General features: G+C 48.3%; 1 protein-coding gene and 1 long non-coding RNA gene across 7 annotated transcripts in view; one reads left to right on the top strand and one right to left on the bottom strand.

Moving 5' to 3' along the window:
• Positions 1 to 16,301, bottom strand: part of CELSR1 (cadherin EGF LAG seven-pass G-type receptor 1) — a 176,779-nt gene extending 160,478 nt beyond the window's left edge. For 4 of the 6 annotated variants that reach the window (XM_040594248.1, XM_040594250.1, XM_040594249.1 and 1 more), the window contains exon 1: positions 13,488 to 16,263. In XM_040594248.1, coding sequence (XP_040450182.1) covers positions 13,488 to 16,170 — 2,683 coding nt within the window. In that variant the 5' untranslated portion in view covers positions 16,171 to 16,263. Of the gene's footprint in view, positions 1 to 13,487 lie in introns of all 6 variants that reach the window. The other 2 variants (XM_040594252.1, XM_040594253.1) reach the window with 1 other exon arrangement.
• Positions 16,302 to 17,528: 1,227 nt separating this feature from the next.
• On the top strand, positions 17,529 to 26,378 carry LOC121089688. The gene is made up of 4 exons (XR_005828316.1): positions 17,529 to 17,715; positions 19,248 to 19,357; positions 22,019 to 22,107; positions 24,898 to 26,378. It is a non-coding gene; the product is annotated as an uncharacterized LOC121089688 (long non-coding RNA).
• The last annotated feature ends 158 nt before the right edge of the window (positions 26,379 to 26,536 follow it).

Genomic DNA, 26,536 nt, shown 5'->3' with positions numbered 1-26,536 from the left:
AGTACAGAAATGGAAAAGAAATTAATTAAGATGTCTAATAAGGAACAGAAGCAGCGGTGGTTTCTTAGTGTGGGATTATTAACTATCGTGCTTTTCAAAAGTGATTAAATTACCCTGAGGCTCTAATGGATCAGCATCTCATTTGCTAGAGGACCAGCTCTCAGCTATGAGCTCAAGCCCCTGCCCCAGGACCTGAGCATCTCCACAAGGCGCACCTGTCAGCCTCTTCCACCACACCATGAGGATGGAGCGGGTGTTCAACAGCAAAAAAACCCACCCCCAGGACAGACCACCAGCAAATTAGCCGCTGACTGCCAGACGTAGGAAGCAGGGAAGGGTGACGCTGGTCACAAAACCTCCTTTTAATGATCACCGTATTGTAAAAGGGAAAACTACTGCAAAAATGAAAGAGCACTGGAAATGCAAATACAGATGCATGGCTGTAAAATCATCAGGCTGAGCTCTCTCCTGAGTACATGGAGGGATTCAATGACCCTGAGGGAGCCTTACCTGCTGAATGAGCCAAGAATATGCCTTGCTGGGTATTGGGCAATGTCATGTAATATGACTACAGCAGCAAGCACAAAGGCTTTACAGTGCAAAGAACAACACTGCGAATTTCACAACTGCTGAAATCTCAGACTGATTTCTTTCAGATTCAGTTTCAGCACAGGAATAAAATTTAATTAGTCTTTTCTGACCATAAGTCATTTATATAAGTTAATTTAAATACCTGAAAATGCAGAATATCCCAACTTTTTGCAGCACTAAGTCAGTAAAATGCAATCCTGCATGATCAGTATGGGACGTGTAGAGTGTGACTGAAGTTGTTTACCCCATGCAACACTTTCCAGTCTGAGAAAGCTTTCAAATTGGCCATCAAAGTCGTCACTTTACTTTCCCTTTAGGCCTTGAAAAGAGCAATGGAATCTTTTGACAGCTGAAGTCTGATCAAGGAGATGCAGAGCAAAAACCCAGAGAATCACTGACACTGCCTCAGGGCAGGCAAAACAACCTCTCCTGGAGGACTTTCCCCTAGGAAAAAAAAAAAAAGGAATGGATGCTCAACTGCCACCAGCATGAAGAATTTTATCTGATCATCTCAGCACCTCAGCTTCAGCCCAGTCTGATGCAAGCTGGCTGAGCCAAGGAGTGAATCAGTCATCTCAGCTTAAGAAATCCCCAATGACTTGGCAAGGGACATATTTTAAAAGCAGATTGTACAAAAGTTTGTACAAAAGTTTGTAAAACTCATTCACACAAAACAAGTTCACTGCATAGAACAGAAAAAGCGTCTCTCAGTTCTCACCTGAGTTATTGCCATTAATCGGTCATGTCCGTCAGTTGGTAGTAAATAGGCATTTCTTAGTTTAAAGCCTCTTTAAGCTGAGTAAAGCCCTAGACACCACTATTAGCTGAGCCATAAGGGAGCTGAGGCACGAAAGAACCAGCCAGTAAAGGTGACTGCAACTTGTCACTAGGGATAGGAAAGAAATGCAGTCACCATCTATATCCAAACTGGGCCATATTCCCAGTTCACAGGTACAGGTGTTGCTCCCATGGACTGCAAAGGCAACAGGCACCAACATTCAGTGTGCAGCATGCCCTGCAACCTGGGGCTCGCCACAGATGTCCTGTGCCTGCCTGTGCCGGGCAGCAAGACCTCTGTGGAACTGTGACCACCTCGTGCTGTGGCCCCCGAGACCCTGTGCAAGGAGAGGGGCAAAGGATCACGGCTGCAAAACCTGTGCAAGCTGCACCCGGCAGCCAGCACCACTGAGGTCCCAGCCCTGAAACAGCCACTGGGAGTGCAAGGGCTGCGTGGACGATGCAAGGGCTGTCACCCACCAGGAGCATATCATGGGGCATCCCTGGAAGGGATGGGCGTTGCTTCTCACCTTGGGCCAACACACGCACCTAATAGCAAGTAACAGCACAGAGGTCAGACGAGATGAGAAACCTGCCTTGCCTCCCCCAAAGGCAAGAGAAGGCAGTTAGAAAGGATGCCACCACCCCATCAGCAAGCACTGTGCCTGGTGGGCAGCTGCCAGCCAGCTCCCAGCACTTGCCACACACACCACTGGCTGGGCCTGGGGCAGTCCCCAGTGCCGCCATCTGTATCTGGCCATCTCACCGGGCAGTCAGGCAGTCGATGTCTGGTGGTTATCCTAATTATTTACAGCAGTTATTACAAAGGCAGCCCCCACAAGGCCTCTGCTGCACACAGCCCTGTACAAACTTGCAGCAGGCAAACTCAGCAGACGCAGCACCTTGTTGCAGAACAGCACAGGGAAAACAGATCCAATGAACGTGAAGGGGGAGAGGAGAAGATAAACAAGAAGAGGAATACCAGCAAGTTTTAGGCAACAAGCTTTCACCACCTTCCAGATCCTAAAACGTACCGAGGGCTCCCGCTTTGCATAACTAGCACAAACAACCAGTGTCTGCTGTCAGCAGCATGGCCAACAAACCCAAGCGTTAGACTGCTAAGCTCAATGCAGAACAATGTCAGGTAGCTTAGTAAGCAGGACCTAAAAGTTAAACTGTCTTACCTAACATTCCAAAAACTCACAGAAATTTGCCCATATCACTTTAGCTCACAACAAATCCTTTTGCCACCAGCCTGCAAAACCAACCAGAAGGCACCAGCAGGTTCTGTGATCTTGAGAAACTGAAGCTAAGACGGGATTTAAACTAGCAGGCAATTATCTGCCAGATGGAGAGCTCATCATGCAGAGCACACATTGCTAAATTACACTGTGTCAGTAAAAGGAGGCCAACATCAGAAATACGCCCCGTGAGAAGGGAAACCGAGTCAACCGACAGGATAGTTCAACCCAGCCATTGCTGCCAAGAGACCTTTACCGTATGTGTCAGGACAATGTCGGCTAGCTGTAACGTCAGCGAGCACATTGCGGGAAAAGCCACAGGATCCAAGCAACGAGCAGCAACATGTTGATAATTACTAGCAAGTCTATCATCATGGCAAAGTGCAGTGAGAAAGAGGATTAAACAGTAGGCGAAGATGAGTTGAACTCTGGATGTTTAGCAGCGTAATTTAAGTCTGAGCCCATGAATCATCCCGTAACTGACCCTTCCGCCTATCTGGGGGCCACTCCACATAAAAGCATAATACTAAAAGTTAAATCCAGAAGACAAATAAATCAGCTCTGATCAATACAAAAGTACTCCCTGGAAAGCCCCAGAGTTCTTGTTTGTTTTACCTTTGAGTTCCCAGGTGGGAAGAGCTGAGTACCTGGCTACAGCCAGAACTGACCCAGTCCCGACATGGCCAGAATGGTTCACAATCCAGCTTTTACTATGCCCTACACAAAATATAGCAGCTGAGGGTCAAAGCCAGACTGCCCACACCGCTGCTCGACTGAAATGGAAGTGCCCACCTACATGAACGTGAGCCAAAAAGCCTCCTCTCCAGCGCCCTGCAAGTGTCAGCATGACTCTGCAGCTTATGGCACTTACCAAAGAGAGGGGAAACGTCAGTCCCACAACAGCTTCTGTACCTTATTCGGCTCCTCTTTAATGTACAGCACAGTAAGAGCTCTGAGACCAAGGGCTGGAGCCCAGCCCATCTTTGCCCTCGCTAAGTGTCCTGATCGCTACGCTGAGTGAAGTACCCAAGCTGTAGTGGGATGGTATTTCAAGTACTCCCACTTTATAGGACACTTAGCTGCCTAAAACAGGATACCGCTGCCGGGAACCAGCACCTAGAAGTGAAGCGTTGTGGCATTTGATGGTTAGATATAAGTCCTCTCCTGGACCTAAGCTCTGAAAGGTGCCAAATGCCTCTTCCTAGCCATGTTGAGCTATGCCTGCAGCGTCTGGCAATCACGCACTGCTAAAACAAGCAATGCGCTAGTGTGGGACAGCTTGTAAGTGATTTAAACAAAATTCAGGCAGATAAATAAATAAATAAGTTTAAAAAATAAAAATCACAGCTTGGTTGTTAAAGGGTCTCCTTTAGAAATAGACTCAGCACAGACATCTCTGCAAGCACACAAGTAAATGAGGGGCTGGGATGGGCTGGTTCCTGGGAAGCCCAAAAGTGCTATGGCAAGGATGCAATCCAATAAACTTAATGACTTGCTAACGTCCGTTTTGAATAGAGTCAAGGAGTCTGATCTGGAGCTAGTGAAAGGAAAGCACACCAGCCTGACTCCTTGTACCCACGATGCATGGGGGGGTGCATGGCAGCTACAGAGAATCACCTTCAGTACATTTGCTTCCAAACCTAATAGCCCCTTGGGATTTAACAGCAAAGACAGACTGCTAGGTGCTGGCCATCGTGTCTGTGAAACTCAGATCTGCTCATACACTCCCTGCTTCACCCCTTTTGGTGGGGTCCTGCTATTTTTGCTTCTCCCTGAACCTGGAGCTACCCACAGACTCCACAGCAGGCAGGAGATGCTGTGCTGACAATGGCTGTTACCAGTGGCCTCTCCTTCTACCCGCTTCAAAAAGCACTGAAATACTTTGACCAGATGCGTCATTTCCAAAAGTGCTACAGGCTGACAGAATGTAGCATCTATCATGCATTCGGCAATGGTGTTGAAAACAGATTACTTTCCTTTGTATTTGATAAGCTTAACATGTCTATGTTTATTATGTGGTCCCCTGAGGATTTATTACAGGTTTACCGTTTCATTTATTTGCTTTTTTTGTGCTTGGCAAGTGTAAACACTGGAATAAATACGAAGGTGGTTACAGCTTAGCAGCATTAACGACTTGTTGAAACAAAGTCCGAAAGTCTTCCTTTCTCTCCAGCAAATCCTACTTTTCTGTCCAACTGTGGTTTTTTTTTTTCAAGTGCGAAGATCATCTTTCTGAAGCATTTTAAAATTTTATTTCTTTGTTGAATGCCAAATCCCCATAAAAGCTAACCTTCCCCCTTCATTCACTCAAACTCTTGACAATATTTAAACTCCCTCCTAACATTATTCACGGCAAAACATTTTCCTGTTTGCAAAGTATAGCCTCCCCTATCCTTTCTATCTAGTCCGCTAAGCCTGTTACTACAGATAGTTTGCTGTAACAGAATTAAGTACAATCATTGCTACAAAAGAAAACAAACCCTTCTGTCCTGGCACACATATTCAGGGTGGGTTCACCCCACTGAACCTCAGCCACCTAACAACAAGGCAACTGCCCCAAGTCAGTCACCCTCTTAAACTGCTGGGGTGAGATGGGCATCTCCAGCCAGCGGCCCTCCTGCATCAACCAATCATGGCTGCAACCTACCTGACCACCTTTGAAGAGATACCTGATTTCTTGGGCAGATTGTGGTAGGTGATACAAATCTAACCATAAAAGCCAAGCTGTACCTTTGAAAACACTGTCTGAATCCAACAGAATCAATGCATTGCAATGAAAGCTTAAGCAAAGTGTATGCACCTGGGTCTTACAAAAAAAGGTGTTAGGCAAATCTTGCCAAACCAACAAACAAAAGATCACTCAATGGCACATTTCAAAAATTTCCATGAAGATTACATCCTGCCCCTTTTGGAAACTTGTGTTACATCTATAAATAGTTCAGTGTTTTTCATCACTGGAAAAAGAGCTGCACTGGGAGGAAAAATAATAAAACTGTCACTTGTCACAGAAACACAAATTGGCAAAACTGAATTTAATCAGGTCTCAGATGTTCTTTCTTTCAAGTGGGCAATCACTATGAACAAGGCTTTGAAGAACCAAGCCCCTCGCCAACTTGTTCTGTACTCTGATTTATGAAATATTTTGGCCAAATAGTCTCTAAAAAAGGAGCAGACAACAAAAAAAGCCTATCATTCAGAACAGACAGCACCGCCATACTTGTTTCTTAAATGGCGAAGTAGATGTCAGAGTAGTTGGAGTACTATTTTGCCTGAGAACATCATAATTCCTACAGAAACCAGCACAGAAAAAGTGTAACATGGAAGACTGCCAAAAAGGGTCATCAGATCTGATCTGAGTATCTTCAGCTCCTCTAACCCTCATACATTTCCCAAAGACTCTCCACAGACATTTTTGGAAACACAGGTCAGTATGCCAAAGGAAGCCAAGAGAGACGGTTGTCCAAATCCTGTAAATTAGACAATACTGAGGTAAGCAGATAAGTTGTGTTATCTCAAGAACTTAAATGTAGCAAGTCTGTCCCCACCAACTGGCTCTCAAAATCCTGAGGGGTGACAAAAGGGAGGGAGCTGGGATGCAGCGTGCAGATCTTGTGTCTGACATCTGATCCTGCACATGCTCATCCTTCATGCATGAGCACTACAGCTAGAGTTGCCTACGCTGCTAAATATTGAAAAGGTACTTGCAGCACAGAGGTTTAGAATAGGTTTCTGCTCCACATTTGCTTGTTCCCTGCCCCAAAAGTAATTCTGCTCCCAGCTTCTAGAGCGGTCACGCTCCCAGAGTCTTTGTATCAGTCTGCCCCGACCCACGAGGGAACGGAGGGGCCTGGTGAAATCGCAAGCCAAACCCACGCTACAGTGCAGTCATTGCTGTCTGTACCCAAAATAACCAGATGAAAGTGAGCTCAGCTGTGCCAGTGTCGACAGCACCAACACATCTGGCTGAACTGTAAACACCATCATAGGTGTTGCGTGCTATCACATGCCCCTGAATCCATGAACCCTGAGCACCTAGCCAGCCAAAACGCTGGAGACAACCCGTCAGCTGCAGGGGTGTCTGGCAGACCTGCAGCACACCCCAAGGAGGAGGCAGGAAACCATGGATGAGTCTCCCCAACCCTTCCTTGAAGATGCAGGGAGACACCAGAGCCATGCTCTGACCAGACTGGTGGAAATGTGAGGACACTTGGCTTCCCATCCCAGCATCTGTGAAGGGTCACAAACACCCTATCAGAAGAGTGGTGAGCATTCTACCTACCTTCCCCTAATGTCAAACTTTAAAACCCAGCATTACATTCCTGAGTCATGGGATATTTGAGAAAATCCATTCAGCTCAAAGATGGGAGTCAACAATGAAATGGAGTTTCACGATATTAGCTATACACAATGAAGAAAAACAGACTATTCAATGGGCAAATGTAAAATTATATTGCCTTAGCAGCAGCCAGCCACATCCTTGGGTAGCACTTGGGAAGTTGGAGGTAACAAAATGTAAAATACCACTGCTTCACATCATCTACTTTGCCCACCACCTACTGCAGTTTACTATTAACCTAATATCCAAAATTGGAAAACTGTTCCTGTATTCTATTTGCCATTACCCTTGACAGCAATTCAATGTTTATTCTGCAGTTGGCAGTTCGCAGCAGGCTCCACATCCTCAGCCTAAACCAATTCTGAACTGCAAGGGAACATGTGACCAGAACAAAAGAGGATTCTTCCCAACCCACAAGCGCAAGTCAGAAGTAGGAGCACTTCAGTGACTTCTAAGAGGGAAGCAAATCACAACAAGGGAATACATCAAGGAAACCAATTCATTAATATACCCTGAAGCTTAAAAAGTAATCAAAAAATAGAAAACAATTACTAATCCAATTAAAAAGCGGTTATTACAACAACCTCCCCATTTGCAAATAATTTTAAAATAGCGGAAAAAAAAGTTTTCCAGGTAATCCCACCCTCATACTACTCCAAATCTAATTTGCTTCCCTTGAGACTTGTTATCAAGAAAAGCCTAGCAGATCTTTCTCTCTCTCTGGTCTTCAGTCTCATTCTTCTTACACCTTCTCTTTGTCGTCCCAAAGTCTCCCTCTTTCCCAGAAATCACTGAGAAAAGCATCAACATTCAGAAAATAAAAAAAGAATAAATACTGGAACGCAGTGTGTATAAAATCAGCCAAAAACCCCCTGCAACCTCAATAAGCCATTTCTCACACCTTCCCAATCAAGAGAACCCAAATAACTTGTACAGAAGTCTTAGCAAGAAGATGCTGCAAATACAAACATCCCCTTGGCTTTTTTAACGGCATTGCTGAGTCTGGTCTATGCAGGGTCTGCAGGGCTTTGATACACACTTTTTTTTCCCTCCCCCCTCCAGGAACTGATTGTGACCTCTAGTATTTATGGTTCAAACTTTCACTTTGTGGGATAAGGTTAAGTAGGCCCAACTGCATATGCTTCAACCACCAAGACGTATTAAGGTAGAAATATCTTGAAAAGCTGTGTGAAAAAAAAAAAAAAGGGAATATACAGCCTGCACTGTACAGAAACAGGGAGAAACAAACATTTTTAGCTATAGCTATGTTGCGTAGTAGCATTTTCTGAAAGAAGTTGACTGGCAAAAGAGCTTTTATCTAAGATAAAACATCTTGTTTACTTTTTTAAGTGTGCTGTGGTAAATATTTTTTATTTATTTATTTATTTTAGCGGAGATCACCATTTTAGCAAAGGAATTGCTTATTTACAGTAGTTTGAGCTGCAGGTAACTCCCTATTTTATTTGTTTACATGAAGAAGATACCTTTTATCTCAGTAAAAAGTTAAGCCAGTCAGCCTTCCAATAAATATTTTCCTCTCATAGCCATAAACGTTTTCCTGTCTTTTGAAAGAAAAATACACCACTCCTATGAAATCCTGGGATGAAGTGGAAGGAAGCCCATAGGAAAGCAACAAGGCAGCCACAGCTTTTTATCGGCTGGGACAGATCGTACAGCTGAAGCGGGAAAGTCACATTCCTGCAGGCTGGAGGGACTCACATCTAAACTGCATCTCACCTACGGAACAGATTAGACTATAAAACCCAAACAGACACAATAAAAGATCCAGCAGCTACCCTAACTTTAAAATGACGGTTGCTGCTCTTAATTTGCTATTTTAAGAAAATGAATGTAAATGTTCCAAACCACGGTTAATATCAGTCGCCCTTTGCTTCAGCCCCACTTAATATACCAAGTAAGGCCTGCGGGTGCAGTCCCGCAGCTTGCAGTATCACACAGCCGTTCTAAATGAGGTCGCTCGTCCCTGCCTCCCTGGTCCCTGCACCCTTCGATCTGCTGCTTTCTCTCCCCTCGCCTTAGGGTGGGATGCATGCATGAAGTGCAAGCGCCCAAGGTCCCTGCAGCCATGCAACACACCCACACACCTCCTCCCACCCAGAGCCTCCACCCGCCCGTTCCCATCATCACCCTGTTGCCATCGTCACCCGAGTGTATAACCCACAGGGATCCCACAGAAGCCACCTGCAGGAAGGTGTTTCCCTGGGAGGGGAGCCACGGAGAGCAGTGCAGGCGCTAACTGCCCCTCACCGAGCCTCAAAGCAAGTCCTCACAGGCAGCCAGAAGCATCACTCCTAAAAGAATGAGTCACCCTGCCCCCCCCAAAACTCACAAGACCCCAGCAGCCCTATCTGTCCTACTCCCCAAAGGCAGGGGCATGAGGCCAGGGCACACGCCAACGCCCCCGGCCCACATCCCATGTGGCCACCCAGTGCTTGCCCTCTGTGCCCAAAGGTGCCCTTGTGCTTACAGACGTCTTCTCCCTCGAGTTTCTTTTTTCCCTTTAATCTCAAATCTTCACATACACGAATGACCCCCCAATGCCTTGCATCTCAGGCACAGCTGTGGTCTTATCTTTATCAGAAGGGCTCAACCAAATTATTGCATCTTCTCTTACATTTGTATGGAGAAGGCAGGGAGCCGGGGGTCCAAGATCATTAGCATAATGACTTTTAAATTATAATAATAAGGAAGATCCTTTACCAAGGCTTGAGCAAATATCCCAGAAGTTCACTGCAACACAAACGAGCTCTGCCTTAACTTGTATTTGCTGATGGTCAATAACCTCACTGAATGCCACTGGAGATTAAAAGCCAAAGAAATGTAAAAGGCGATACTTGAGCTTGCATGCCCTCAAAAACGCATGGGTGTCTATCCCTCACTGCGTGAGGAGCACTGCCTTCCCAAAATTGTATATCGTTTGTTGTATAATGATATTTTACATTTATCTAGACCACTTGAAAGCTGTAGCATCCAGTCAGGTTGGGTTTTGTCTGCACTGATGAATTAGGCTGGGCTCCCAGAGGAGTTTGTGCACACATCCATTGTGTGCCATCGAGCTGTCATTGATGATAAGTGGGACTACTTGTGGCAGCCACAGCCAAGCAGGTGCCAGCAGTTTGCAATGTGATACCCAGGCAAACTTGTGCAACATTTGTGCAAAGCTGAGGCTAGCACCAGCCTTCCCCCCTCACACCAGCAGGGACCGCAGTAAAATGTTTAACATGGGCAAATGCAATGTGACCTGAGCAACATTTAACCCACTTTTTGACCAAACAAATCCCAATGTAATGATATCATGCACACCGCTGTGGATAAAAAGTAATGGTTTTTAATGATCCTGTCAATGTAAGCCATACATTTATTAGTAAAACTAAGAAATCACAGACTGATTAATTCTTGACCACCTGTTTCAGAAGCCCCAAGTAAAATCCTGCCCCCCTGGGAAAGCAAGTGCAGGATTTCAGCAGGGTCCAGATTTCACCCCAGTTGTTAAAACAACAAAACCTAGTGTGATGCAGTGTGTGGGCATGGGAACATGAGGCCAAGCTCTGCCTTTCTGTAGGAAAGCCTCAAAGGTACAATGGAAAAAAGAGAATGTGTCTTTTTGAGGGACCCCTGGAGCACTGCATCTGCATTAGTTTCATCCAAAAGGGGTCCGGTTTGTCCATCCAGACAGCCCTGCACGACAGGCACGGGCAGAAGAGCACCAAGAGAGATTCACTTCAAAAGAGACTGACTTCAAAAGCTCCCTTCACGATCCAAAGCAAAATGCTAATATCCACACCACCCACATTCCTCCCTCCTTGGCTTGGGTCGGTTCCTGACCGGCTGCGGGGGCACAGCCGAGCAGGTACCGCAGAACCAGGGCAAAGGCAGAGCCACGCACACACCGGGGCTGATGCTGAGCATGCCGTTCTCAGGCTTTACAAAACTGATTAGCTCAATTTGCTTGGTTTTCACGACTCTTAAAATTTGTTTATACGCAGAAGGCCAATATTGCCATGCTTATTTGAATAATCCCCAAGTCAAATGAAGGAATGCTGGTTTTAGCCAAGTATCGGTGTCTCAAAGCAGTTCAACTGAGTAGTGCGGCTCCTCACTAGCATCACACACACGCATATGCCTCCGCAGCACAACACCTCGTTAGGTGGAAATAAGATTTTTATAGCAGCAGTGTTACTTCCGACTCGTATATAGATTGAATTCCCCAGGTTCATAAAGAGCTTCAATCCTTCCCCGACCTGAAGAGCAGCTGTGAGTAGGGCAGGACTTTGTCTGTCTGGGTTGAGAGGTTAATGGCTACTCCAATAGACACGTTTTTCAGTTAACTGCCAGGTCATTTTAGCAGATGATTTGCAGGTATTTTGCAACACTTGGAGATAACCCTGTGGAGTGCTTCTGTCTGAGCTTTTTCTCTGTTGGGTTTTTTTTTTTTTTTTTTTTCTTTTTTTTTTTAAACATTGCATCAGATAAACCAGGCAGGTGAGACCTCCCTGGACTGATTCACACACTGCCAGACTCCACCATTTCAATTTCCAAACACGAACTTCTCCGAAATAACATCAAATGGAGTTCCGTGCTTGTCAAAATTATTTCAAAATCCTACCCGTAAAAAGCTTTAATCCCTCAAATATCTCAAGACATGCAGCAGCCAGCCAGTTTTGATCATCACAGCAGAGTTTCAGAGTTCACACCTTCAGCAAACATGAAAATGGTGCTGGAATGATCAAGCTCCTGTGTTACTTAAGAAAACAGAGGTCTTCATTCCTACCTGAGATTTCATCCACTTAAACTACAGAAATCATTAGACTGAGAAAGGAATAGTTCGTGTCACCTATTTTTCTGTTCTGAACACACTCTTCATCTAGTCTAACAAAACAACTTTGCCAAGCTTTGTGCTCCAAGATGAGTTCTTATCTTCTGCTACCAGATAAAGAGCTAAAGAGCTACCGTTTCAGACAGTGACCATGCAACCACCTGCACCTTAATCCAAATGTTTTTCTTTAAGGTCACAAACCAACTGTCTGTTTTTTCTGCAAGTCCTCACAGGACATGGAAACAGCATTTATGAGCTACCTTACCACACTAGCTGCCCCCCAGCATTTTGGAAGAACCAGGAGCGGCTGGCTTGTCAGGTGACACACCGCAGTAAATTCAGTCGGCTCGGTTAATATCACTTTCATTTTCCTGAAGCAAAAAGGACCTCAAGCCTGCAAACGCAAGGGAGAGCACGGCTCGCTCCCCTGAGGCCCTGCTGCACGCTATGACAACTTATAGTAAAACAAGCGCTGCCAGGATTATGCCACAATTTGACTGTTATTTTTTTTTAATACAACCATCCAAAAAGAAGCATCTCCCAAAGTGTCATTTTACATACCTAATACTTTAAACTATTTTTTTCACAGAAAGAATGCAAATATTCATTTTAGGTTGCAGAGAGAGGCAGCAAGGAATGCATCTGGTTAAACCTTTCAAAGTCAACAGAAGTATGGGATCAGGTCCACAGTAAACTTTACAGAGTGGCACCTGCAGAGGAAATTACTCATTGCATGATTGATGCCACAATTAGAGGGATAAAATGTAATTCCACGATAAAAAGGCAACCGAGCAGAAAAAGAATAATATCCTAAGAGCATGTATGCACTCATATAGAAGCATACATTGGATGATAGCGAACAGCCTTCACACACACACAGAGACGCAAATTCTCTGAGGAAGGTAGTGGGGTACAGTACCTCTTCCTCTCCAGTCCTCTCCTCCCCTGCAACACCACTGATTCTGGGGCTGCATTTGGCCAGTGTCCGCCCCTAGCGCTACTAAAGCAACTTCAGTGCAATTAGCCACGTTACACAGCTATTACACAGCCATAACTCATTGCTTTCAGAGTTGCTGTTTCCCACAGGAACACACGCCAGCAATGCAAACCAGCGCAGCTCTGCCAGCGTCTCATCCACCCGGGCCACACCAGCAGAGAACTGGTCCGAGGTCTAAGGATCTACCAGCCAAACCTCCCAGTATGCAGAAAGGAATAAACAATTTTTGTTGCTAAAACCCCCACAGATACCAAATCTCAACTGTTCTTTTTTTTTTTTCTTCTTCTTTTTTTAGGAGGGAAAAAAAGAAACCAAAACCAAGAGGGAGGGGAGATGGCATTTTGGATACATGTGCATTCCCTACATCTTTGCAAGTTACATCATTTATTACCTCTATGCAACCACATCAGAAAAGCTTCAGCCAAGCACCACCTCAACTGAGGGCGCATACTACCCTTCCACGCACACTCATATTTATTTACCCTTGTGATCCACGTTTACTAAACAACTTCATTGCACCACTTCAATCCACAGCACATGGGCTTGATACATTTTTGTGGTCCCTCCCAAAAAATTTCATGGGTAAACCGCTGCTTCAGGAAACTGAAAGCTGTGCACTGAACTGCAAGTGGGATATTTCTGCCCGTGCCCCCATACTGGTCTGACAAGCAGGTTTACACGCTTTAAGATCCTCAAACACTTGCTTACCTGAGACCGACACTTTCATAAGGGCTTCCAAGGGTCTGTTGTTGTCCAGATCACGACTGAGTTTGAGCTCCCCAGTGGCAGAGTCCAAAAGGAGCAAGTTTAATTCATTGCCCTGCACAAAGGTGTAGGCCAGGCTGTCAGACACATCGGGATCATGAGCTGGGATCTTGCCAATCACGCCGGAGGGGAAGCTGTTGGACTTGTTGGTCACGTAGTTATTGAAGAGGATCTGGAAGTCCTGCAGCACCGGTGGGTTATCATTCTGGTCCAGGAGGCGGATGTGCACTGTTGCTCGGCTCACAAGAGGGGCTGAAGTGGCCTGCACCACGATCACATACTCCGTCCGGCTCTCGTAATCCAGATCCATCAGGGCTGTGAGGTCTCCGTTGAGCAAGTCTAGTTGGAAGACCTCGGGGATGTTCCCCTCTACAATCTGGTACATGATCTGTGCATTGGTCCCCTCATCAGGGTCAGCTGCACTGATTCGTGCCACAATAGAGCCCACGGGGCTGTTCTCCTCCACAAAGATGTCAAATTCGTCCTTCTCAAAGACAGGGGGATTGTCGTTGATGTCCAGCACAGTCACCTGGATATCCACAGAGGCTTTCAGTGGTGGGCTGCCCCTGTCCACAGCAAAGGCTCGCAGGCTGTAGACAGCCACGTTCTCGCGGTCCAGCTTGCGCAGTGTGCGTATCACTCCAGAAGTGGGTTCGATGTAGAAGTCTCCATCTCCATCGTCACCACCCTGGAATGTGTAGAGGAGACGGCCGTTGAGGCCCGAGTCACGGTCAGTGGCAGACAGCTGCAGGACACTGGTGGAGAGCGGCACATCCTCAAAAACCGAGCCCTGGTAGCGGTCACGCAGGAAGCGGGGTGCGTTGTCATTGGCATCCAGGATGAGGATCTCGACGTAGGTGGTATCCGATTTCTGGGGGATGCCGTTGTCATGGGCTGTAATGGCCAACGTGTAGGAGGCCTGGTCCTCGTAGTCCAGCTCCATCAGGGTGGTGATGGTGCCTGTGTCAGGGTCGATGCGGAACTGGGGGATGTTATCGTCCAAAATGTACGTGATTCTCGCATTCTCCCCCGTGTCTTCATCGGTGGCACTGATGGTGACAATGGAGGTGCCAATAGGCTTGTCCTCGCTGACACTCACGGTATAGTGGGAGCTCTGGAAGACTGGGCGGTGTGTGTTAGCATCCGTGACGTTGATGAAGACCTGGACGGTGTCAAAGCGAGTGCCATCAGAGGCAGTGACTGTGAGCACATACTGCCTTTCCTGCTTGTAATCCAGGGGCAAGGCCAGCGTGATCAGCCCCCCTCCGCTCTGACTGGTGATGGCAAAACGGTTCCTGGTGTTGCCACTGGTGATCTGGTAAGTCACAACGCTGTTAACGTCCCTATCCACTGCTGTCAGGGTCAGGACACTGCTGCCCACAGCCGCGTCCTCATTCAGTCTGAGGTGATATACCTTCTCCGTGAAGGTGGGGTTGTTGTCATTCACATCCAAGACAGTGATGGACACGCTGGCTGAGGAGGTCATGACAGGCACGCCGTGGTCCCTGGCCTCCACCCCAAAGTGATAGTTCTCCACAGTCTCTCGGTCCAGCTCTGCAGCCACCGTGATCCACCCTGTGCTGTTGTTGATCTGAAAAGGGAAGCCAGAGTCACCTGCTACAGGGGCACCTCCGGTGGACGATGCCATCTCTATGAGTTTGTACTCCAGGCGGGCATTCTCCCCAGAGTCAGCATCCACTGCCTGGATGTGCAGCACCGAGTAGCCCAGAGGAACGTTCTCCAGCACCGTGGCCTGGAAGGGAGTGCTCACGAAGATGGGGGCATTGTCATTCACGTCCACCACCTGTACCGACACCATGCCAGTGGAGTTGATCAAGGGAGGCCTGCCCCCATCCTGGGCTTTGATCCGGAGCGTGTACTCCCGAATAGTCTCATAATCCAGAGGGTTGATCAGGTCGATGGCGCCAGAGAAAGAGTGGATGTAGAACTGGCCTTTCAGGTTGCCGCTCACAATGCTGTAGTGCACCTGGGCATTGCTGCCCCGGTCCCTATCTGTGGCCTGTACCTGCAGTATCTGGCTGTTCACCGGGGCATCCTCTGGCACCTGGACCAGGTAGCGCTTCTCGCTGAACTGGGGGTAGTTGTCGTTCTCGTCCTCTACAGTGATGTGCACCATAGCGGTGGCGCTGCGTGGTCCTGGATCCTTGCCCTGGTCGTTGGCCTCCACCACCAGGTGGTACTCGGAGACCTCCTCACGGTCCACCGGGGCTCGGGTCCTCACAACCCCAGAGCGCGGGTCGATCTCAAAGACCCCGTCACCGGCTCCCGGCTCCAGCAGGCGGTAAAGCATGTTGGCGTTGGCTGGGGCGTCGCCGTCGGTGGCACGGATGGTCAGCACCTCGTAACCCACCTCCAGGTTCTCCCGGATGCTCTCCCGGTACTCAGGCTGCTCGAACACCGGCTCATGGTCGTTGGTGTCGCTCACGGTCACCGTCAGATAGGTGGTGGCCGAGCGGCGGCGCGGGGAGCCGTGGTCGGAGGCCGTCACCTTCAGCACGTGGGTGTCCTTCGTCTCCCGATCAAGGCTGCGGGTGGTGACCACGCTGCCCGTCTGGGCGTCGATGGAGAAGTAGTCGTTGGAGCGCTCATCGAAGAGTGCCTCCATGGAGTACGCCAGCCGGCCGGCCTCCCCCTCGTCGGGGTCCTGGGCCCGCAGCACGATGACGGCCGTGCCGGCCGGCTCGTTCTCGGGGATGGAGACCTGGTAGCTGGGCAGCTGGAACTGCGGGGGGCTGTTGAGGCTCCGCGCCCGCCGCGCCCCGCGCCGCCCGCCGCTCCCCTCCCGCCGCGGCGGGTCGCAGCCGGCGGCGGCTCCGCGGGGCTCGGGGGCCGCCCGCTGCCGGGCGCGCCGCGGCCAGGGCCCTCCGCCGCGGGGCCCGCGGGGCTCACCGGGCGACGCGCGGCGCAGCGCGGCCCCCGCCGCCCTCAGGCGCCCGGCGGGCGGCAGCGCCGGTGGCTCGGCGGCGGCAGCGGCGGCGCGGCAGCCCGCGGCCCCCGGGGGCAGGTGGAGGAGCGGGGCGGCGCGGGGCGGCCGCAGCTCCCCGCCGCCCGCCGGCGCCAGGGCGCAGAGCAGCGCGGCCCAGGACACGCAGGCGGCGGCGGACAGCCGCAGCATCTCCGGAGCTCAGCGGGCAGCGATGCCGGGCAGAGGGCTGCCGCACAATCCATCCACCCGCCGGGCTGCCCGCCCGCCCTCATCCATCAGCCGCCGGCTCGGCTCCCCCGCCCCCGCCGCCCGGGCGCCGCCGGCCCTGAGCCCCGCGCCCCGTCCCCGGGCAGCGGGCTGGAGAGCTCCAACTTTTCCACCTTAAACTTTGAAGTGAGTTCAAAATGGCTCCTCTCCTCCTCCTCCTCCTCCTCCGCCCGCAGCCGCTCCCGAGAGGGCGATTAGCATAAACCTGCTGCTCGTCTCCTTCACCAAATAGAAAAAAAAAAAAAAAGAAAAAAAAAGAAATACCGAAGCCCCCCCCCCCCCCGCGGCGGGCCCGGCCCACGGGCGGCGCGGTCCCGCGTGGCTGCGACGCGGCGGAGCCGCCCCGCCCCGTCCCGTCTCGTCCCGTCCCGTCCCCGCCGCCCCGCTCCGCTCCGCTCGGTTCCGCGGCGGCGCTGAGCGGCTCGGGCTGCGCGGAGCGCGGCGGGCGCTGCCCGGGGCGGGGTTTCCTGCCGGCCCCGCCCGGCCCCTCCCGGGCGGCGGCGGCGGGGGCCGGGCCGGGAACGGCCCCGCGGGGCTCCCGCCCCGCCACCCGGCGCCTCTCGGCGGCCGGCCCCGGCCCCGCGCCCCGGCAGAGCTGCCCGCCGCGGCGGGGGGCTGCGGGGGCCGCCGGCGGAGCAGGTCCCGCTGGCGGAGCAGGTCCCGCCGCCGCGGCCCCGCCACCCCGCCGGCCCCGGCGCTCCGCGGGGCGGGCGGGCAGCGGGCAGGCGCCGCGGCTCCCGGCCGCTTCCCCGCGCAGCAGCCACCTGTCGTCTCAGATCCGCCGGCCGGAGCAAAGTTAAACTGGGTTTATTTATTTATTTGACTTCTTCCTGTGAAGGGGGAAAAAAATCCAGTAAAATTCGTTTTCCGGGCAAAATCAGCGTCGTCTGTCTGGCCGGGGGGCGGTGGGTGCTGCGGCCGTGCTCGGGCCGTGCTGCGGGCGGTGCAAGGCGGCAGGTAGGAGCTGGAGCCTCCAGTTAAAAGTCGCCTTGGGGGCAATTGCGAATCGCGACGTACAACACGCAAACCGAGGTAGTTTGTGGGAAGAAGCAAAGCCGAACCCCGCGTGTAAACGTTGCACTGGGGATTATAACGTCGATTGTACGACTTTATGCTAAATCCTTTATATCGGCTGAGTTGGTTTTTTTTGGTTTGGTTTTTTTTTTCCCCCTTTGTAACGTGAACGCCGAAGCGGAGCGCCCCGGCGGAGCCTCCATCCCTGCGGCTGCAGTGGCCTCTGGCGGGCACAGCGCGGAGCAGCCGCGGGAGCTGCGCGCCTGGCGCAGGAGGTGCGGGCCGCCTGCCGCTGCTGACCTGCGGGGGGCTCCGCGGGCGCGGGCGATGAGGCGCCGGGGGCTGCCGGCTGGGCTTGTGCAAAACGTTTGTGCCCTGCAGGAGCTGGAATGCAAACTGTCAGCGCGCTCCGGTGCTGTCACCGCGGGCTGCCCGGCACTTGCAAGGAGACTGAAAAAAACAGATTCAGTTGCTTTTTATCCCCGGGACTGCATTATTGCAAAGGGGGAGGGGACAGGGTGGGGGGACAGGGGACACCCACCCACCTGGATTATTGCCAGTAAGTCTGTCATGGAAAAAAACAAAACCACAAAAACCTGTATAAATTGCAGGTTTGGAAGATGTTTAGCTGATTCAGCTTTACTCAATTACATTATTTATTTTTTAAAAAAATGGAATTTGGAAGCTGAGTTGGCTTTTCAGATCCTCCGATGAAAATGATAGCTCATGAAAAGGAAGAGGAAAGAAATAGGTTAAAAATATTAACGTTAACCTCCCCTTTATCAAGTTTAAGCAAACGTAGTGATCTGGTTTATACTCCAGAAGTCAAGCAACTCACTCTGTAGCTGCTTTAAATCACATCAATATTAACTTGAGATCTGCATAATAAAACCCTGGCTGAAGTTCATACTTTTCTCTACATTTTCCTGCTATGATGCTAATGCCCATGCTTTGAAAAATAAGCTTTTGTTACAAAATAATCCTTTTCTATGGCTTTTCAAAAGTGAGTTCCCAGTACATGTTTCCAGAGTTTTTATTAGATAAAATAGATCCACAAGAAAAGACAGTTTAAACTTTTTTTCTTCCCGTTTTATTGGAACAAGAGGCAACATCCATGAGTCAGGAATCAGGAAAGGGAAGAAAAAGCATCTGTATGAAACCAGTTATGTGCATATTCCCGTTTGTATGTCTTGCCCTCTATTTTCCATTATTTTTGTCATGTTTATCTGACATGTTTCACCATTTTCTCATTAGTGGTATAATCCTTATTGATCCTTTCATGCATTACACCACTTGTCATATACTATTACTGTAAAAATAGATTTCAAATGAAAAACGGTTAGTGTAGTATTGAAGGCTGACTCGTTGCCTTAGTGAAAAGAGGAGGTTATTTAACATATTGGCAATTCAAATCACTTTTCAGACGGAGGCAGCAGTAAGATGCCTCACACCTGTCCCTGTATCACTCCGTCCAGGAACAGGGATTGCTGCTTGGTCAGAGGTCGGGGCCCGTGTGATCCAATTCTGCCACTGCTTCAGTGGGTCCAGAAGAGTTGGAGAAGACACCGGCAAAATCAAATGATCGGTAAAGGCAACTCAAGGTGGGGAGGAAAATCAGATTTACATCTCGTGTTTTAACTGGCAAGTTTGCAGTGAAGACTGATCCTTCTAAGAAAATCAGACACTCCCTTTGGGCCTGATTCTGCAGATTTTCAGGTGTAAGCTGCCCTTTTCTATAGAAGGAATCACAGTGACACCACCGTGATGAGCGTTGTCCATAAAAATATGCAAGTGGGCGAGGTTTTGCCTGACCCTTTGTTTCCTTGGTACCAATCGATGACATATTCATTTCACAGTTCAAAAAATGCTCTGTTTCAACTTGTCTGGGAGTGAAGTATTTCAAGTTTCTTTCCAAAGTGAATTTGAAACAAAACTGAGAAGCTAAAAAAAACCAACAAACCAGGATAGCATTGTTACCCAGACCCGTTCAGTGTGCAGCTCTAAAAAAAAATAAATTAAACTTCAAGGTGTTTTCCTAAAACATGAAGTTTACAAGACCAGGGAAGAGACCAAGAATCATTCCTTAGTTGAAACTGTGCTGTGAGATTTGTAGCCCACAGGAAGAGTAATAATAGATCAGATAATGTTTTTAAGGTTGGGAATAAAATGATTCTGTGTAACATCCATCTCTGCAGAGGATGGATCTCTGGAAGGAGATGGAGCTTTTCTCATCTTGGCCCACTAGTACCTTGAGGAAAGACTTAAAAATTCATATGCAGAAGTGCAGTGTTACAAATAGTTCGCTTTATTTTTTAGGAATGAGAGTGGTGAAAAGCTTTTTGTCGTGGGGTTTGTGAAGTACATTGCAAAAAGGTGATATGCAGCGTGTCCCCCATCCCACAAACCAGTGGTTTTATTTTCTAAACTCTTGCTTAGGGGGAGGTTATGCATGAGAAGAAAAATTATCCTCAAATGTAGGCATCCATGCAACACTAACTATATCTTGTAGGGGATCTCAATATACATAGTTTTAACATAAATTGATATGTGTAACAAGTATTCATAACTGCATTCATTTACTTCCCAAATGCACCAGTGATCTATTCCCGCTAAAGCAATGCTTTGAGAAAATAATCTGAGAAACCACAACAGGCAGCAATAAAGCAGTCTTTAACCACACTATATTCTTCAACCTTCCAATTCTCCAGTGTCTGGAAAGAAACCAGAAGTTTTGTGCCACACATTAGAAGTGAACAAACTAGGTTCTGGAGGGGAATGTTATTTATTATCCATTATTTTAAATAGACTGACAACAAATTAGACATGAAAAATCCCAACACCCGAATAACAAATAACTTGCTAGTTTTTAGGCTGCCTGTGCTGGTTGCCGTTACATCCTACCCTTAAGGCTGGGTCTTTTCGTTGTCTGGCACCGCACATCAGCAGAGATAAGTCCTCTGTGATAAAGCCTAATAAAAAAAAGAGAGGGGCAAGCTAAGAGGAATTCCTTGATTTTGAAAGTGAGTCTTGCTGTGGTGGTGTTCCCTCCACCCGTGGCATGAGGCAGGTGGGAGCCCTGGGCTGCTGCCGTGACTTGCCCCTGGTTCTCTGGGGCTGAGCACTGTGGGGGCCGGGGGGGGGCTCCATCTACCCAAAGCACCCGCAGGAGACCTCGTCCCAGTGCAGTGTGCAGACTGGTCCAAGGACTTGAGCGAGTCCCACTGACACTCTAGCAGATTTAAATAGGATAAAACCAGGATTTTGGACAATTTCTCCAATCACTGCAGAAAGCAAGCACGATAGAGGCATTTGGACTTCCAATCCCCATACGAATCTGCTCCACATCCAGCCCAAGAAAGTCAAATGAGCAAAAGTAATTTATTTTTTCATGTTTCATCTGAGTTTATTTTGAGAATAGAAGAATTAGTTCGAGCGCCATAAGCTGAAACTTGAACCTTCACCTATTGCAGGAACCACACGGGTCTGGAAACATTCCAGAAAATACTTTTATTGCTAACATTCATTACTCTTAAAGCCAAGAATGGATTCCAAAATGCTGGGATCCTTATTGCAGGAATGGTGTTCGAGGCTTCTCAGCTGTGTGTAACTTACCTTTTGTAGAAAGAGAAGGAACAGTTCAGAGCTCTTAGACAGCCGGTTTGTTGTAGCCAATTGTACTGTTGCTTCTTTTAAAATCCTCAGTGGAGATAGCAGCAGTTCAGTGTTGGAACTTGTTTATTTCCTCAGACTTAATACCATCCATTTATAATTTACCCTAAGGAGCTCAGCTCCACCCTTCTCAAACACTGCCTGTGAATTTCCTCACTTTAAATTGGTTTAGGTATTTTTTTTTCCCCTCCTCACTTACAATAGCTAAAGGCTCCACTAGTTACAACAGGCAAGTAGACAAACAAACCAGCAGAAGAGCAAATTTCATGCCCAAAAATTACACAGTGGCCAAGAGCAAATAAAAGCTGAATATGGCTTGACTTTTATTTATGGGAAAAGTGATACAAAGGCTAATGCATCAGAAATGTAGTTCTACAAACTAACAAGCTCTGCAGCAAATTCTGTAACAAACTAGTTTATAAAACCCCAGACTAATGATCCGGTTCAAGTAAGCAGAGTAGAAAGGCCAGGTCTATAGATTCATGTGATTTTCTTTTTAGATCTGTCCTATACATTAACAGGGGTACTGAGTGAAAAACAAACCCCTGGAAATTACCTTTTACTGCTTGTTTTGCAGGACTTGTCCTTTCTCTCTCACAGGGTTTCACCCTATGTCACACCAAGATTTAAAAAATCAGCTCTCATGGCTTTGCTCAAGAGATTCAGGTGAGTTTGCTGCCAGTCAGCCCATCAAAACAAAGGGGAAGCAGGACAGGTTTCCTTGCTTTGCCAGCTTCTGGTACTTAATCAGGGGATTAGGGACTAATTAATAAGAAAAGAGTGCAAAAGGTAGACACATCTAGCTTGGCTAAGAGACAGGTTAGGGACTGGAGCGGGCTGGAGTCCAACCACACATTACAAATTTGTAAGGTGTATCAACCAAGGAGCAGTTACTGATGGTGGTACGAGAACATGAGGAACAAGGAGATGACACAGAAGACGAGTAAACTGAGTAGTTCAGATACTGATGGAGATGTTGCTGGCTGTGGAGCAGCCTTCTGCAGGACTGCATGGCATGCTTACGGGGTAGGCATGCTCTGCATTTGCGTGGGAGCATGGGGATGATGTTCTTGTACCGCTGTCGGTAACTGCTCCTTGGTCACTACACTTGGATGTTTTTGTAACATGTTGTTACACTCCAGCCTGCTCCGGTTTCACCGCTAGTAATTCCTTAAGCTCTCTCTACTCTTTCGACATCCATTTAGTACTGAAACATTTCCCATAGATTTTAATGCCTCCAGAATGTTGTGGGGTTTTTGTTGTTTTTTTTTTTTCCCCCTGGATTGCACTAGTGTTTTTCTGAACTTGTTATGGTTTACACAGAGACAGGGTTAGTTTTTTTCCTCAAGTCTCCATTACTTTGTGCCTATCAGCACTAAGCACCGTCTGCAATTATATTGCTTACTCGCTCAGCACCACAAGATTCTTCTTCACCTCTCCAGAAGCCGGTTAGATTTGGTGTCACTAGAGTCAACAATCCTGGTTAGTTTTGTAACACCTGCACACTCAGTCACCTTTCTGTTCAGCTCTTCCCTGGCAGCGGGGCTTTGTAGCCTATTTTCCATGAGCTTGCTGTGGGCTCCTCGGACACAGCAACCTTTGCGCAGGAAAACCATTAAGGGAAATTCTTTCAACTGCTTATAAAAGAGTGTTCAAACACCTTCTAGTGGATGGACATGAAGGCAGAATGAAAGCAAGGAAAGCGTGACTTCGGTCTAGATCGTTCCTTTTCCAGAAGTTCAATTACATTCAAAGACAAGGTATTTCAGACTCTTAGGGAAGGAAGCACACCGCTGTAATGAAACACTTGCATGCAGGGGATTAGTTGACCTGTTGGAAAAATAAAAAACATGCTGAAATGCTTAACTTGGGAATATGAAGTCAGTGTAAAAGGTCGCTCGGATAACGGTGGGGTCTGAGGCTTTTTGGCTGTCTCAGCAAAAACACCAAGAAGGTGATGTAGGTGTTTAGCATCTCTTAATCACTGTATTTTTTGCAGATGAGGTGTTACAGCTATCGCTGTTTCCTCCCTTTCCTTAGTGTTATTTCGTATCTAGAGTTCAATGGAAAGATACAGTCTTGGTTTCTAGTCCTGGTCTGGAAGCACTCTGTGCACCACAATCACTTTTCAATTTTTCCCAAGAAGCCTAGGAATAATCATCTTTTCCTGTAGATGCCTTTTGTAACATATTTCTGAGCATTTGTCATCATTCCTGAGGCTTGGAACCTCTGAATATGAAAAAATAGAAAGTGTTTGAAAAAAAAGTATACTAAATCACTTTAAAAAGTGTCAGTGAGACTGCGATGGACCCCAGTTTAGGCTCTCCTGGGCTCTGGGACAGGTACAGAGAGACATCATGTCCTGCTGACATCCAGAGGGGTCTGGCCCTGAATGGTGGTGCAGGACCGGTGTGTTGCAGCAGTGCCACGCTCTCAGGCTGAGCTTTGCCCTGTGCCAGCTCACCCCCTTGGCCAGCTCGTGTCATGGACCATGCCCAGTGAGGAATTTGGATGGGGTTACCATCTGTATGTCAGGAAAGGTAAAAGAGCTTTTCTCTGGATGCAAGCCATGCCGTGCCAGATGGTGTCCATACCATACAGTACAGACCCTGCCTTGATTTGTTTCCCAGCCTAGATAAAGTGAAAAGGTAGGTTTCACTCAAAATGCTTGAAGCGTACTGCATTTTCAAAATGAAATGTTTTAACTGTCCACTTTTCTGCTCCTTTACTAGCTATATAGCACCAGTGCTCTTCCTTGGGGGGGCTGGTTGTCCTGCCTCTCCAGCAGCCTTCACCAGGCTCACATGACACTTATTAGCAGATCATGTCTCTGGTTGCTGGATTTCTTCAGGGATCACTCAGTATCGTTTCATAAAAGAGAGGAAGAGCATTTGCACTCTTAATGAATTTAATTGTCATCACTTGTCAGCTTTGTGCTCTGAGGTCTCGGTTACGTAGCATAATTATCATTGTATTTATATATAGGTAATTATAATCTGGGAAACGGTCCAAATCCTGCTTTTTAAGTAAAATTGGTCAAACCTATTTGCAGCAACTGGAGCCCCTCTGTAGGCAGCAGTCTCACTGGCAGCACCGCAACGGCTGTGGGAGGCTGTGCCACATGGAAACAGGGGGAGCCACTTTCTTGCGCAGGTACAGCCAGGGGTCATTTCTTGTTCTGCCTGACATTCCCTGGAACACCCTTATCTTCAGATATTCTAGCCTGGAAGCTGTAGTCAGGAAACAGGACAAAAACAATCACCGGTGAGACAGGCCGGGGAGTGGGAAGGTCATTAGGCTGTCAGGTTTGTACTCCGTCCCTAATGCCGCTGCCAGCCTGATTTTCCCTATACCAACAGGCACGGGTCCCACCATCCTCAAAGAAACGAGAGTCATACAAGGTGGTTTCTCATGCAGTGGCTTTGGTTTCAAATCCCACTGTCTCTCTTGCTGCAGGAATGGTTCCTGGACGAGCAGCACAGGCCTCTGCAGAGCCGAAGCGGCACCGGCACCATCCGTACCCTGCCTGTTTCTCCAGACCTGACCTACAACTATAAATGCTGTATCGGCGATTTCTTTGTCCTTAGGGGCAAAAAATACATTTTCCAGTGAAAAAAAATCCTCTGGGAATATCTCTAACCATTCCCACTGGAGCGTGCAGCATCACCCCTAGCTGCTGTCTCTATGATTAGTTGCACCTTGTGCCATGTCATGTTAGGGCAATGCAGGGTGCCCTTGAGTTTTGCAGGCCATGGGCAAAGCATCAGGACTCCCACCATCATCTCCACTACTCCTCCAGGGAGCATTGCTGTAACATTAGAAAGTGCTAATCTCCATTTCCACCCACAGTGCAAAAAATGAAATATTTTCCGAACTACGAGGAGGCTGAGAGACTCAAAACTAAAAATATTCCTGCAGCTGCCACTGTCACTGATGAAAGAGGTTCTCAAAATTGGCTTGTTCTGAAAATTTTAACCAGCAAACCATCCTGTCATCACAGGCAGGAGCAGAGAAGGGTCCTGGGTTAGTCACAGGGCATCATGGTGGGATGCTGGACTTCCCATGGGTGGATATCACAGGGAGCTAATGGGCTGCTTCTCGGGAAAGGGGATGAAGGGAAGCCTTTGCTCTTTTTGTTTGGAAGAGGGAATTATCCTATTCTCCCTTTGCTTTCTCACCCATCTGTATGTTGCATATACCCTGCAGATGCCAAAGCATCTGGGAATAGCAGGGCTGCTGAAGGCATATTGCCCTGTACCTGCACCTTGCTCCAATACAACCAAGATTGCTCCCTGTCCTAATCCATGATCTCCATCTGTTGCATGGCCATATGACTCCCTTGGAAAGGCCTTGCCTTTCTCCTATGCTGTAACTGATCAGATGGTTTGTTCACCCCTAAGGCAGCATTTTTCTAAAATACAGAAGGGGTCAGCCTTGCCAATCCATTAGGTAGGAGCTTGGTGGCTGTTAGAGTACGTTCAGCTCTGCAGCATTTTTCTCCTGGTCCCGGGCAGTGTAGGGATGTGCTCTTTATTAGGTTTTCTGCTCACTACTTTGCGGAGTGTTTCTCTGCCTCACTTTCTTTGCTACTTCTGGTGAGCAACTGTGTGTTTTGATGAAGTTGCGCAAGTCTTCTCAGCCAAACTGCAGTACTGAAGGCGTCTACCGCAAATGAGCTCAGAGCAAAATCTCTGCTTCTCTGCCTTCCCTGTTATACTGACGTAGCTAATGGAGCCAAATTCATTCTGACCCAGGAAATCCTCTTAAATCATGGGAACAGCTGAGAGCTGAATTTGGCCTGCTGTGCACAGGGCCTGGATCAGGGCCAGGAGTACCGAGCCAGTGATGTGCCCTCACTGCAAAACGAGCTAACAGTATCCTGGGCTGCATTAGGCAAAGTATTGGCACCAGGGAGGTGATCCTTCTCCTCTGCTCAGCACTGCTAAGGCCACACCTGGAGTGTTGTGCCCAGTTTTGGGCTCCCCAGTACAAGAGAGACATGGACACACTGGAAAGAGTCCAGTGAAGGGCCACAAAGATGATGAAGGGGCTGGAGCATTTCTCCTGGGAGGAAAGTCTGAGAGAGCTGGGACTG

This window comes from Falco naumanni, chromosome 5 (assembly GCF_017639655.2).
Source record: "Falco naumanni isolate bFalNau1 chromosome 5, bFalNau1.pat, whole genome shotgun sequence".
Taxonomy (NCBI): Eukaryota; Metazoa; Chordata; class Aves; order Falconiformes; family Falconidae; genus Falco; species Falco naumanni.
Note: the sequence above shows the minus strand (reverse complement) of the source record. Positions and strands in the feature narration are given on the sequence as shown.